Source organism: Muntiacus reevesi, chromosome 4, assembly GCF_963930625.1.
Source record: "Muntiacus reevesi chromosome 4, mMunRee1.1, whole genome shotgun sequence".
Lineage (NCBI taxonomy): Eukaryota > Metazoa > Chordata > Mammalia > Artiodactyla > Cervidae > Muntiacus > Muntiacus reevesi.
In genome coordinates, this window is record NC_089252.1 from 152,583,543 (window position 1) to 152,599,013 (window position 15,471).

At 35.9% G+C, this 15,471-nt stretch overlaps 1 protein-coding gene and 1 pseudogene across 1 annotated transcript in view; one reads left to right on the top strand and one right to left on the bottom strand.

Annotated features, from left to right (window-relative positions):
- Positions 1-15,471, top strand: part of ADAMTS20 (ADAM metallopeptidase with thrombospondin type 1 motif 20) — a 194,942-nt gene that overhangs the window by 16,062 nt on the left and 163,409 nt on the right. The window contains exon 3 of the mRNA XM_065932168.1: positions 3,857-4,019. Within this exon, the coding sequence (XP_065788240.1) occupies positions 3,857-4,019 (163 nt within the window). The remainder of the gene's footprint in view (positions 1-3,856; positions 4,020-15,471) is intronic.
- On the bottom strand, positions 13,042-14,041 carry LOC136167201 (nicotinamide/nicotinic acid mononucleotide adenylyltransferase 1 pseudogene; annotated as a pseudogene).

Here is a 15,471-nt window from a genome sequence, read left to right on the forward strand (position 1 = left end):
TTTAAGGATATTCTAATTAAGAAATGGAAATGAAGCCTCATTCACTAAAACGGTAGTTGTCATAGCATCCATAATTCTGTAATTCATTTCTAAATTGGCTCTTCCCAGAAATATGCTTTTCTAAGCAGAAATTTGCCAAGTTTTACATTAGGTAAATGTATATTTGTGTCTTTGGAGGCGCGCCGAGTGCTTTTCACTGTCAGATGTAACGAGTACAGCTGGCTCCTGCCTGTTGAGCTTCTGCTGTGTATCCCCTTGTTTGCAGATCTTCAGCCTCACTCTTCTCTGTCCCTTGAACCTGCCAAGCTTTTCCCCGTCGCTGGGCCTTTCAGTCACTGTTCTTCTGTGTTCAGTGTTCTCCCAGAGCTTTCCTTGGCTGCTCCTCATTATTCCAGCTTCAGCCCAGAGTGCCTCCATCCCCACACCGTCTGGGATTCTATCTCCCCGCCTGATTTTATTTTCTTTATTGCACTTATCAACGCCAGGCATACTGCATTTTTTAATCTGGATTTTCCCATATAAGTATGAATTCTTTGAAAGAGATTTTGTCACATTGACCTCTATATGTTTAGTCCCTCGACCTCTGCCTGCTCTTTAAATATTTGTCAGCTGTTTTGCGGGTTTATCAGAATTGATGTCCGATCACGAACACAGTGCACTGTATTAAGGCACCCACTATGGAGCCAGGCTACCTGGGTTCATACCATGATCCTGTTCCTTACTAGGTGTGAGACCTGGACAAGGTGCTTAACCTCACTGTTCCTCCTTTGTCTCACCTGGAAAGTAGGGATAATAACAACTTGCCTCAGAGTTATTGGTAGGTAGAAATAAATGATGAATGTATATGAATGATATCTGCTGTATATTTCAGAGTTAGCTACTGAGACTGTAATAAATGCCTGTTCTCTATGATTTAGCCTCACCAAACTAGAGAAAGAGATCTGTTTCCCTCCCCCACTACGTCTACAAGGCCATTCTCTACATCTCTATGTCCATTCCTTCCCTGCAAATGGCTTCATCAAGACCATTTTCCTAGATTCTGTACATATGTGTTAATACACTGTATTTGTTTTTCTCTTTCTGACTTCTTTACTCTGCATAGCAGGCTCTAGGTTAATCCACCTCACTAGAATTGACTCAAATTCATTTCTTTTTATGGCTGAATAATATGCCATTATACACACGTACCACATCTTTTTTATCCACTGATCTGTTGATGGCCTTTTAGGTTGTTTCCATGTCTTGACCACTATAGGTAGTGCTGCTATGAGCACTGGGGTACGTGTGTCTTTTTTGATGTTTTTTTCAGAGTATATGCTCAGTGGTGGTGTTTCTGGATCATATTTCATTTGTAATTTGGATTGCTTCTTCCATAATATCTTCTCATTGTTTTTTATATATGTGAATACTATGTAATCTGTATATTCTGTCACTAAATTCATTTAGTTTTTATAGTAGTTTTTCGGTTTTTAGTTGTTAAGGTGTACATTGATGAAGACAGTTTTAACTCTTCCAATTTTTTGTTTCTAATCTTTTATCTAATTCTGTTATCTAGAACAGGTGATACTGGGCATCCTTGTATTCCTGAGCTAAGTGGGAGTGCCTTGCGTATATCCTTGTTATTCATGATACTGTCTTTGGGCTCTGATAGAATTTATCTTGTTTAGGGAGCATCTATCTATTTATATTTTATTGATGTTTTTAAAATCAAGCATGTTGACTTTTTTCAAAAAGCTTGTGATTTTTTTTCACATTTGTGTAAGTGGCTATGATGAATTAAGATTTCCAGTGTTGAACCATAGTTATATTCTTATGATAAACTCCATCTGGTCATTTTCCCATGTTACTGACTTTTGTTTGCTTATATAATTTAGGATTTTTAGCTTGATAGTCATATATGAGCTTGTCCTATATTTGTTTTGGCTTTTTTTGTAGATGTTTTGATTTTGTGCTGCCTTACTAGGTTTTACCATGTGTTTGCACTATTCATAAAAATAACTAGTGTTTTTTTTCATATTTTGAAACGGTGAAAATAACAGTGGAATTATCTGCTCTTGCTAGGTTTGGTGGGATTCCTCTATGAAATTATCAAGGCTAGGAGTTTCTATGATGTAACTCTGATACCTTTTTCTATTGTTTGGTAGTAAAGAGGTTTGTTGGATTTTTACCATTTCTGAAGTCATTTTGGTAAATAATATTTTCCCAGAAAATTATCTCTGTCATAAATTCTTCCTCTCACTGTCTGTTTTTCTGCTTTCCTTAGGCACTGACATCATGTAGTCTTTCTCTTCCAGCTGCTGTACCATCACTGTCACCGTAATTTAGATTTTGTTACCTTCCTTCTGGGCTATAGCTTCTACCTTATAAATTCTAGTATTTTAACACACAGTGTCACTAGACTAAATTTTATTGCCTACAGTGTTATTCATTCCTTTAATATATATTATCCAAAATGCTATGTGGCAGGCCTGTCAGGCATGCAGAGAAGATAGACAAAGTTCTACTCTTATGGACTTATATTTTGGTGGATGGTGTCAGACAAGTAACACCTATAAATAGTAATCTATCAGGTAGTGATAAGCATTATGAAGAAAAATAAAACTGGATAGTGGGGATGGACATAGGAGGCTGGGTAACATTTTAATATATGGGGTCATGAGTGCTGAGCAGGGACCTGAAATAAGTCATAGAGGGAGCCAGCTGGGAAAAGTGCTTGAGGCAGGTTTAGTAAGTCATAGGTCCTGAGCTAGGAGAATACTTGTCATGTTTAAAGAATAGCAAAGACATCAGGAATGGAGCTCAAGAGTGAGCCAAGGTGGAAGAGCAGAAGATGAAGTCAGAGCTCTTGGTTGTCTGTGTATTTGGAGGGATGGGGTGGTGGGAAGGAGTGGGAAGATCGTGCAGGACATTGTGGACCATGATAAGGAATTTGGGTCTTACTGAGTGGTTTGAAAAGTTATAATACTTTTTTTTTGTTTTTATTCTCATTTGAGAGCAACATGTTCTCGACTAAAGACAAATTATTGTGGCTCCTCTGTAGAGACGGTAGAGGGCTATTGATTTGGTTCAGGAAGGAGAGAAAGTTAGGTTAGTTCATGGATATAGTGGTAAAATTTGGGAGAAGTGGTTAGATTTCAATTATAGCTTGAAGGTTGAGCCATTTGGATTTGCAGATGAATTGAATGTGAGATTTGAGAGAGAGCCATCCTTCATTTTTCTTTAAGGACTTTTGTCTGAAGCAATCTGAATAATACTGTTGCCATCTACTGAAAGAGGGCGCATTGAAGAATAGCAGGTTTGGACAGAAAATAAAGAGTTTGATTTGGACATGCTGAGGTTGAGAATGCTACTGTTGACCTAAGTGGAGATGTCAAAACGCAAGTTGGATATTGCATTCTGGAGTTCAGGAGACAGGTCTTTGTGAAAACTCTTCATTGACTCTCAACTTCTCACGAATTTTAAATTGCTAGCATCACACTCAAGATCTTTTATCTGACCCTAGCCTTCCTTTTAAGTCTTGTCTCACACTATTACCTTACATAGACCAAGTCAAACAGGCTTTCTCACTTCTAGAATGTGCTAAGCTTTTGGCCATTTTGATGCTGTTGCCTATGTTATTCTTTATAGCTGGAATGCCTGTCATTTCAACTCTGTTTATTGGAATATTATTCATTCTCTGTGACTTATACATAAGAAGAAGACGTGAGCCAGGAAAGGAAACATTATGTTCAGTTGATGACTTTAGTGAATGAACTCCTGGCTATCCTGTTCTGTGTCCTCATTTTAACCTGTGGGACAGCACACTTTTTCTACTTAGTGACAGAAGAAAATTCATTTTTATTTTCTTTATTTCCAGATGGGAACATTTAAAGCACATGATGGTGAATATTTCTTAGAACCTATAATGAAGGCAGATGGGAGTGAACATGAAGATGATCATAACAAGCCACATCTTATATACAGACAGGAATTAAAGAGGAACTATTTTCTGCAGTCTCACAAGCCTTGTGATGTTTCAGGTAAACTGTGAAGTAAAACTCTTTATGGTAAAATCGCAATATTATTTTTATCTTTTTTAATTTAGAATTTATGTATTTTCTTTAAATTTTGATATATGTGATATTTTAAACAAATTTTCTTGACCTGAGGGATCCATTAGAAATTATCTATAGGCAATTTTGTTGTACATTAAGTTTACATTCAAAAAAGTATTCAGTAGAGTTGGCCATTGAAAAACGTGAGGGTTACTGATCCCTTGCCCAGCTGAAAATTCATGTATAACTTTGCAGTTAATGCTCCTTATATGCAGCTCCACACCCATGGATTCAATCAATCATAAATTGCATAGTACTGTAGTATGTATTTAGTGAGAAAAACTCACATAAAAGTGGACCTGTGCAATTCTAAGCTGTGTTCAGAGTCCACTGTACTTGAGATTTGTAACAAAGAATCAGAAATTTTTTACTTTAATCTGTTAGTGACAGTAGTATGATTTTTCTCAGCAGAATTTAAGTGATTGAAAAATCTGAACCTTAGTAACAATAACATGTTGCTCAACTTTACATACTTTAAAATTTGTATAAAGGAAATATTTCAGATAGTTTTCTGGGACTTTTTTGCTCAGCATTGTTTCTAAGGGTTGTCCATGTTGGTACATGTAGCAGCTGTTCATTTTCATTGCAGGGTGTATATCACAGTTCACATATCCATCTTCCTGTCAATGAGCTTATGGGTTATTTGCAGTTTTTTGCTACTATAAAAAAATGTTGCTGTGAAAATTCTCATCCTCATCTCCTGTGTTTGAGTCCATCCAGAGTATACACATTGATACTAGATAATTCTACATTATTTTGCAAAGTGTTTTTTTAAATCAATTTTTATTTCCAGCAATATATGAGAGAAGTATGTTCCTCTTTTTTTCCTGTAAAATTCAAACTAATGAAGATTATTCATGGTTTAGAATTTAGGAATTGATGGTTTCTATAAAATGTAAGTCTGTTGCTAGCAGAATACTTGTATATTGCACAGAAGTTGTATTAAGAGCTGTGTCCTTATAATATACATGGATCTTCCTCATATCATTTTATGTCACTCTATGAAGAATGGTGAAATGCACCTGCACTTACCATCAAAGTATAAAATCTAGACAAGAGTGGGATTAGAAAGGATTTATTTGAGGTTGTAGGTGTCCGTGAACTATGGTTCCAAACACTGCATTGCCATCTGTTTTGGGATATAATGATATGTAGGCCTTTGATGGTTTTCCCTGGGAATGCACTTCTTAACCTTTGCTATTATATGAGTGCCATTTTGGAGTGGTTCTCACTGTGTCTAAGGCCGTGTTTTAAATCTATTGACATAATAGATGCCTTTCTTATGGTTTTAATATGAGCATAAGGGTTTCATTTTTATGGCTTCAAAGAAAACACAAATGGGTACAGCTCCACAATAGACTTCTACGGAAGACAGCTTATGCTTGTTCTGATCCACCATTCACGAGCAGCTTGTTTAATGAATTGTTTAGCTTCTTAAGAAGAAAGCCACCAAGTAGACACTCTGAATGCATAAATGTTTCACATAATGATATGCAGGGTTTTGCATTCACAATCTGTTCATTATCAGAAAGAGAATGGTTCAAGAAAAGCCAGGCCCTTTTGTTTAAAAAATTTAAAAAAAAAAGCTTGTACTAAATTAGATTTATTATAAAAACTACAAATAACAAGAAAATAGAAAGCTATGAGTTTTAGTTTTCTTTTAATCACGATATATTTCCCCAAAACGTTTATCTACTAAAATGCTAAAGTAGTATCATTCTTTTCAATTCTTAAATTACCTACATTTTTAGGTATAATTAACATACATATTTTTAATCACTAAAAAGGCAATCAATTAATGGCCTAAATAATTAGCTGCTAATCATCATCCTGTTAGTAAAATGGAGAGTTGTAAATGTCATCAGTAAAATGTTATCAAAGGTTTTTTTCTTCGTCCCCAGTTCACACACTGCTGTTCTGTAATACCTGCAGGATCTTATATATTCTAAAGGTGAACCCTCATTGAGGGGAATTCTTCAAGTAGGTAGGCCTAAAGCTTTAACTTATGAACTAAAAGAATTAATTGGAAAAGAAAAAGCCATTTTTTCCCATATTTCTATTGATTTAAGTTTATTTAAAATTCTAAAATGCTATAATTCATAGTCGCTTCAGTCTTGATGGATTAAATTGTTTTTTACATCAGATCTCATCATGTGGCCATATGAGTTATGTTTGGTAGCTGAACCTTAGCCATTGTGGATGCCAGGTTCCAGGTAGATATCAGACATATTAGAAGTAAAATCCAGTGGAAATGGCAAAATAAGCTCATAAAACCCATGAGATGAACAGAACAAATAACCACGCAGTAACAAAATTAAAACTCAAGGGGGAGGGAAACCCTGAAAAGATTGATAGGATTGAAAACAACCCTCTGGATTCTGTTAAGTGTGGTTCTGCCATTACTTACTCTTCAAGGCAGATCAGAGCTGGTCTGTGTTCCTCGGGAGGCTGGGTGAGTCTTATTCCCATTCTGCCATCCTGCTCTGTCTGTCTCTTCTCAGAGTCCTTTTCTTTCTTATCTTTCTTCCCATCCTCTTCTTGGTTGTTATTGCTTTCCCATCTTCTAAGTTAAACATTTTTTAAAAGTGCACTTCTTGGCCACCACTTTATGCCACTTCTTATGTAATCTATGTGATTTTCTTTGTATTTCTCTAATTTTTAGCTACTAATTTAAATGATACAGAACTTAAAATATGTTCATCTTCAGCTTGTCCTAAGAAGAAATCTCAGGGTTACAACTGCTGCATGCCAGTGTTTTCTTGGATGTCCCAGGGCATCTTAAATTCAGTACATCTGAATCCAAAGTTACTCTCTTTCCCATCTCCCTTTTTACCTGCACTCCCAAAAAGAAGCCTGCATGTTTTTGGTGTTCAAATTTCTGTTGAAATTAAGTGTATACTATATGATGCAAACTTAACAAGTATTACTTTTTAAAGTCCTGTTCAGAAAAATAAAATAAAATAAAGTCCTGAGTTAACTAGACAAGATTGATTTCTATTTGAATAACAGATTATTTGCCTCAATCTTCAGGTTTTCTTTTTTGATTTGTTAATCAGCATTCTAAAGTTCATAAAAGTAGTTTATTTGCTTAAGCGGCTATTCTTCATCTTATTGTACTAGCAATGTTCTTACATTCAGTTTCATCCCAAGAAAAGAAAAATCCCAAACTGTGAAATTTGACCAACCTATTAAGATTTGAGACTGTGAATGCCATGGAATAAATATATATCTATCTTGTTGTTTAGTCACTCAGTCATGTCTGACTTTTTGTGACCCTATGGACTGTAGCCCGCCAGGCTCCTGTGTCCATGGGATTTCCCAGGCAAGAATACTGGAGTGGGTTGCTATTTCCTTCTCCAGGGGATCTTCCCAACCCGGGGATCAAACCTGCGTTTTCTACATTGGCAGGCGGATTCTTTACTGCTGAGCCCCCAGGGAAGCCCGTTGTATATATACATGGATCTATACTTTTCAAAGCACTCCTTATAGTCATGTGTCACCGTTCCTTAGAGTAATCCTGAGCTGTAGTCATCTTTGGCTCATGCATGTTTTCTGGGAGGGGAAGACCTACTGTTGCTGTGACAATTATTTGTTCTATGCGTATAGCATTATTTTATTAGCTGACCTGTTTTGCCAGTTGTGTGTTCTGCTTGCTGTAATAGTGAAATGTGCATATGTTAAGTAATCCATTCCAAAGAGAAGGATCAGTCTGCCATTTTTGATACTTACTTTGTGTTGTCGTTATTATGCCTGTGGCAGTTCCCAGCACTTTGAAGTCCTATTTTATTTGCGAAGTCTTGTATTATCTAGTTTTACTTGTAATGAAGTTAATGATTCCCATTGGGTGAATTGTGTTTTAAATGGGATATGAAGAAGGGAACCCACATGTTGGGAACCAGAGGATATGTTTATCCAGTCTGACAGGTGCATTTTGAAAATATGTATCATGGAAAGTCACTGTGATCCTTCATATTTCAACTGTAGTAACAACAGTTCTTTCCAGGAAGGACTACCTGAAGACTACCCACTCTTCAAAATTTAACAGTTTTTAAAAATCTTCCTTCCTCTATATTGGAATGATATATTTCATACTCTGTCTTTAAACTGGAGAATGTTTCGCTGGTAGGAATAATGATCCATTCTTCTAGTTTTGAAGCGTAGTCTTTTTCTTGATGTTGTCTTTGTACTAACTTGGGAATTCATGGGGAGAATTGTGCTTCTCGAGGTATAAAAGAAACGATCATAATTATAACCCCTAATTGAAAAGTAAACTACACCTGTGTCTTAAATATAATAGTGCCAAACCACTTCTTATGTTTCTGTTGAAGATTTGCTTATCTCTTGCTGTAAAATTGCAGCTTTTTTTTGTTGCTAGGCGTTCTGATGTCAACTTGTTCTGGTTCATGTGTTCATCAAATCTCTGTTGAGGTGAGATTGAAATTCTTAATCCTTCTTTAAAATGCACTGTGCGTCTGTGTTTCTCTTCCACCTCCATTAAGAATTTTTCTGTCTTTGTTTTAGATTGGTACACTTCCTGTTTTGAAATTTCTTTTGTAGTGTTCTTAGTCACTTTGCAACTTGGTTAAGTTTCTATGTGTTTTAACTTGACGGTAATATAAGCCTCACCGTTAGAATTGAATACATCTCCATTTACCCTTTATTGTAGCAGTACTTGTTCTTCAGTGCCCTGTCTCCATCATATATTTCCTTTGGCTTCTTTCATACTCTTAGTCACTTGTTCTTTAAAAAAATTTCTCCTTAGTGTTTTCTCTACAGTGAGAGGTGTCTCCTCAAATTTTTATAAAATCCCTTTGCTCTAAATATAAGTTTATTTAGATATTTAAGATGCTCTTCACTTATAGAGATAAAAATGTGAATGAGGTTATTAGCTTTTAGCTCTTTTACTAACTGTATCTTAGTATAGTTTCTTACTCTACTAAAAGTTCCTATTCATTTTAATTGTAATTAGCATCTTACTTATTCTCCTGTGGTTAATGTACCTGCTCATGATTTTGTCAGATTAAGATCATGGACTTTTGAATTTCTGGTTCTGTAATATCTCATGATTTAGGGGTTGCTCTATTTATTCTGCACATAATTAACACTATCTTGTTTTAAAATTTCTTATGTGCTCTGTTATCCTATATCTCAGTTTTAAGATTCTTTGTTTCTGCTCCTTAAACCAAAAGGGTATATTTTATTTAATTTTTTATATTCCTCACAGCAACTAATACTATGTTATGCTTATAATACATGCTGTGTAAATAGTTGAGAAATTGTTAGTACTAAAATAACTGTACTGCTTACAGATAGGTATGGAAGATGAGGTTCATTTAGAAGATAATTTGGGGCATCATACAAAGAGAGTCTAACTCAGATATGAAAGTTGTAGAAGCTTGCTTGAGAAAATAACTCATTATCTGAAACCCAGAAGAAGAGTAGGGATTAGACGGGGAGAGGGTGAGAAGCATTTCATACAGAAGCAGGATGACCTAATACTGGGGAGATAAACAAGGGAAAGGTCATGAAGGTCAGTATAATTGGATTAGGAGTTTGGGCTTTACCTCAACACTGATCCCATAGATATTGAAAGTCATCTCCTCAAGTAGGTCAAACAAAGATCCTGATATGGGGTCTGATCATGTTGTTTGGCCTGACTTGGTCTGAATTAATTGCTGTTATTGGGAGACAGGGATGTAATCAGCCACATCACTCTGCTGGTAGGGTCAGGTGAGTGTAACTGGAACTATTGACTAAGTGAATAGATGGGGGTAGATACCCAAAGAGAAACTGGGGACTGTTGTGAGAAGTTAAGTGAATAAATGCTGGAGAGGGGAAACTGTGCAGAAACCCAAGATGGGCAGTTTTAATATTGGTGTTATAAAAATTGAGCACGGGCAAAAGAAAATGCCAACAACTGGTAAATATAGAATGAAGATAATATTTCTGACATTAAAAGATTAGTAGCTGAACTTTGTGCTGAAATATACAGAGTGAGTAGAGGACTGAGATATTAATAACTAAAATACAAGCTATGGTAAAAGTAAGAGAACTAGCAATTTTGTTCTTAGTGTAACACTGTCCAGAATTTTCGGTCAATTCATTTTTTTCTGCTGTCATGGTATTCAATACTTTTGCATGCATGCTAGCAAATTTGGATTTCATGACCACCTCTCAGTTTTTTATTTTGGTGATGGAGAGAATGCAGATAGAAAGACCAAGATGATATTCAGGTTATGACTTTTAAATTTGTGCCACAAGAAAATGGAAGAAATTTCTGAATTCTTTCTCCTTTACTATAGTAGTACATTCACTACTAGCCCTAGGGGACTCCATTTATAGCATTCAGCATGAAGGAGAAAATATATGATGTAGGGTCAATAAATAAAAAGCCTGTCCATCTTGTGGTGTGCTAGAAGAAGAGTGAAGAAGGGACGCAAGAAGAGTCCAGTGGTGAAATGTGTGTGCAGTTTTCCTCTGCTCCATGTTCTGGGGTGAGCTTGAATTGAATAAGTGGAGAAAAGAGCTGACTGCTCAGAGGAGACTCTGGTTCTTGTTCTGCATCAGTAACTCTGGAGGATGAGGTGTCAATTTGACCCTAACATGGATTTGTTTATTCATTTGTTCATTCATTTATAATATATATATTTGATCACCTCCTTCACTGATGTTACAGAGGTGCTGGGGCTGTATAAGCCATCCCATGACCAGCCTTACAAGTACAGTTGCTGTGAGCAGGGTGAGAGGGTAGCAGATTAAGTAAACATGGTGATGGAGGCTAGATCCTAGATGTAGGTGAATCCAGGTTGTGGGACCTGGAGATTATACAAGGGGGAGCTTCTTTAAGAAAAACAATAAATAAATTATGAGTACAAAAGCTTCTAGGTTTCCCTCAAGGTCTTTGAGAGGGACTTTGTAAGTGAGAGATTGAAAATTAAGCTATTTTAGATTCATGGTGAACCCGCCTCAACATGTAGAACATTGTAAGACACAATAATGGCTTTGGCTATAACTTCAACACTGGCAGCCACTGTAGGATTTTGAATGTAGGAGTGACCTGATCACCCTGATTTTTAAAGATATCACTCAGATTGTTGTAAGGAATGCTGCAAAGCTAGCAGGAGAGCAGAAGCAAGGAAAGTTAAGAGGATATTGCAGTAATCATGTTGATAAATGATGTCTTGAATTGGGGCAATAGTCATGAAATTACACACAGATACTGTGTACATCTTAATGGAGTGAAGGTGGGGGTTGAAAGTAAAAATTGTCACATATTATTTATAAGTTTTATATTTGTTTGTTTTTCCTGAACAAATGGAAGGATAGAATTGTCATTTACCAAGATGGGGAAGTCTGTGGAAACCATGGATTAGAAGAGAATATCAAGAAATTAGCCTTTAGATATTTTGAATTTAAGGTGCTAATTAGACATCCAAAAGGAGAATAGTCAGGTAGGCAATGGAATATATGATTTGGAAGATCAGTAAGGAGTCTCAGCTTGGGATAATAATTTTGGAGCCAGACCATAAATGATGTTTTAAGATAAGTTTGTATAATATTGCATACAGAATGGATTAGATGCAGAAGAGAAAAAGTCCAAGGACTGAATAATGAGGCATGTTGATTTTTAGCAGTTGTGGAGATGAAGAGAAAACTAAGACTGAAAAATAGGGAGATAATAAAAAAGCTGAGGAATTAGTGTCCCAATCTAAGTGATAAAAGATTTTTCAAAGGTAAGACTAGTTGGCTAAATGGTGCTGAGAATTCAAAGAACATGAAGGTTTAGAACTGATTATTGGATTTTGCAAAGTAGAGATGATTGGTGACCCTAAGTATTGTGCTAATTAGAATGGGTTCCAGAATATTTTCGGGAATAAAATTCATAAAATTAAGGTATTATGAAGGAGACTTAGATTAACTATCTTTAGGCTTTGAGAGGACTAATCCTGTCAATGGTGAAACCTTTTGGAGAAAAGGTGATACATTAAGCTTTGGAATGCAGCATAAAATAAACTATATCTTTGAAATTAAGAGCTCAATTTATCCATTTCAAACTTTGATTTATTCCTTTTGTCAAAATCCAGGAATAGTGAAGTTAATAAAGCTTTTGAAAGCAGTGTAAATAAGTTTATTTCATGTAAATCAATTGAGATATTTCATACGAATTTAAAACATTTAGCATAACGTTTATTTTGAAAAGTGTGCATATATGTGGATCTGTTTTAGATATATTTTTTTTCTTCCATTGGCCTGGTTATGATATTGTGCCAAGACAAGAAAAGCTAAAAGCAGTCCTAAAAATATTATAGGTCTGTTATAAGTCTTGAAATGTGGTACAACATATCCTTGATTTTATTCAAAATTTGTTCAAGATAGTTTTGACTATTCTTGATATACATATTGTTGATTTCCGCAAAAGAATAAAATGGATTTTTATTGGATTTAAATGGATTAATAGATCAATTTGAAGCATGGATATCTTTCTAGTATTATCTTCTAATCTATCCATATGACATATCCATAAAGTCCTGCTTAATTTCTCATTTAATGTCTTCTAGATTTCTTTGTAGAGGTCTTGTATATTTGGATTCTTCCTGCGTATTTAGCCAGCTTTGACACTATTGTAAATGATATAGTTAAATTTTATCTTCTAATTATTATACATAAAATGTATAAATTTATATATAACAATTTCATTTTCTAATTATTATGCATAAAAATGCAGGCGAATTTTTATATTGATCTTGTTCTGCTTTTGTATTCTGTTTATCTGTTTATACTGGTTTTTTTTTTTTTCAAAAGATAAACCTTACTTTAATTTACTACTGATTTTACCAAACTGTTAAACTTTATTAAAGAGGATAACAGTTTCTTCCCCTAGTTACTACCACCCACATGGTTTCAAATTCCCAAAAAAGAAGTCTAAAATACCATGCTGTAGAATTTCTTATGCCTTAACTTCTGTAGTGTTTCTCTGCAAAGGAGCCAGGACCACTCCAACATTCCTCTCCTCACTCCCAGAGCTATACAGATTATGCTTTTCAATATATTCTTGGAAAGATCGGGTACCAAGTAGTGAATGCTCTGGCCCCTTCTAAGGGCTCGCCGGATCTTCGTGGAGGAGATGTCATTGGTGATCCATTCATTCACCAGGTGAATGTTGTTCTGGTGTTTCCATAGCACTTCGGATTCCTAGATGAACTTCTGAGCATCATTCCCAGCCCGAGTAATACAAATGAGCCCATAGTCTCCCACGATTTTGGTGATATCCTCACTCTTCTATAGATTGGGCACACCAAAGGACTCCAAAAAATCTGCTCTGCACAGCAGCTTCACCTTTGGCACACCTTTCATTTTTGTTTGCTCTAGGGATTTCTTTTCACTGAAATCTTGTTTTGGTTCAGCCCACTTTGTCTTCCGTCCAGGCTTTTCCAGCACAGGTGAGTTCTGCTGGAGATCACAGATACTGGCCTCCAGCTTCTCTTGATGGTGTCTTAGCACCTTGGCTGTCTCTGTCCACTCTTTCTGAAGACTTTCCCATGTATCAACTTCTACCCATTTTGAGTTCTTGGTAGCAAGTTCTGCCATGATAACTTGGTGATGGGCAGAGATGAGTCCTTTCTTCTTATATGCATCGCTGACTGGAGAAATTATGCCTTTGATAACTTTATATTTTCCTGTTCCATTCATGTTGGCCTTGGCCAGCTCAAACAGCCTGAGGTGCATGTTGGTGATAGGATTAAAGGACCCACAAGCAAGGAGAACTACTTCTGTCTTCTCTGAGTTCTCCATGCTGAGAATTTGAAGTTGTTGATCTAAATGGAAAACTCTGACACATCTCTTATTGCTTTTACAATGGAAGTTCTGTGAATCCAAAGCGTTTTGCAAAGTAGGCTATTGGAACCATTCCAACTTGTGTGTCAACAGTCTTTTCTAAGTTGAACTTGGAACAGTGGTTTCACATACAAACTGTAACCTGAGGGTTTTGGTTCCACGGAGAGAAGCTGAAAAAAATGAAGGGGCAAGACTCCTTGTCCCAAACTTGAATGTGATCTTGCTTCAGGGACAGTTGTGTTTGACCCTCAAAGAGCCCAACATCTTGGACTCATCTGTGCTAGGGGTTTTGAAAAGGAATCCTGGGCTGCCTCGGCCAGAGATGGATTCTCAGGGTACTGTTGGGTTTTGTATATGAAAATATAAGACAGTTTTATTTCTTTCTTTGAAAGATTATTTCCATATTTTATTTCTTTTCTTGCCTTATTGCACTGACTAGGGTTTCTAGAACAATGTTGAATGGAAATTGAAGTGATGAAAATTCTTGCCTCATTACCAGTTTTGGAATGAAAGCTTTTGATGTTTTCTGATGTGCACAATATCTACAACAAAATGTTGCAGGCCTTTCTTAGGAAGAAAAATCTATTTTTATCTGATTAAGAAAGTTCCCCTAAACTCCTGCTTCATAAAGAACTTTTATTATGAATGGATATTGAATTTTATCAAAACATTTTTTCCTTCATGTACCAAGATGATCATATTTTCACCCTTTGTTCAGTTATTTGATTCTCAAATGGCAAATCTGGCTTAAGTTCTTATCAGACCAGTTTTGGTAATATTTTCTTTAGAGTTTCTATGTCTATGTTTATGAATGGATTTGGTTTGTAATTTTTCCCTTATTGCATAGAAAAGAGCAAGGAAGATGAAGGACTATAGAAAAGAATGATTAAAATGATGGACTATGAAATATAAGCTATATAGTCATTTTTGTCTTATACACTTGATATTCTTTTAGAATTACTCAAAAAGTAAAGAAGTAAATAATTCAATAGATTTTTGGAGAGCAATACATGTAAAATTTTCTATGTAAAGTATTAGTTTACTAATCAGCCAGATTGTTCATTTTATAGTTTTCTTTTGGTCTTCCAACACATGACTTAACTGCAAATGCTAGTGAAGTAAATTTTAATCTTTGATCGCCAGTATTGAGTTGCGTGATGCTTTCCTCATGAAGAAGATGCAAGATTCTAATTATTTGCAATTAAAGTCTAATTCAGAATTGCAGCATTCAAAAGCAGCTCTGTTTAAAGACATCAAGACATGAGACTGTCTACTTTTACAATGAGTACAAATGGAGAAAATTGCACAAGGATGGGCCAGGTTCTTGGCTAGTCCCTGCTGGTGTTCCATTCTTTGTGAGGATCATTACTGGTAGAGTGAGAGCTGGGCCAGTGGTCAGGTCAGCGACAGACATCTGTTTCATGTGGAGAGCATCCAGATCTCTGGACCTCCCTAAGGAGGCTTCTTCCCTGGGCTTTTCTTCCTTGGAAGAGAGCCAGAAAACTGAAGAGAAAAACTCCCTTCCCACTCTAATCTGATCTGC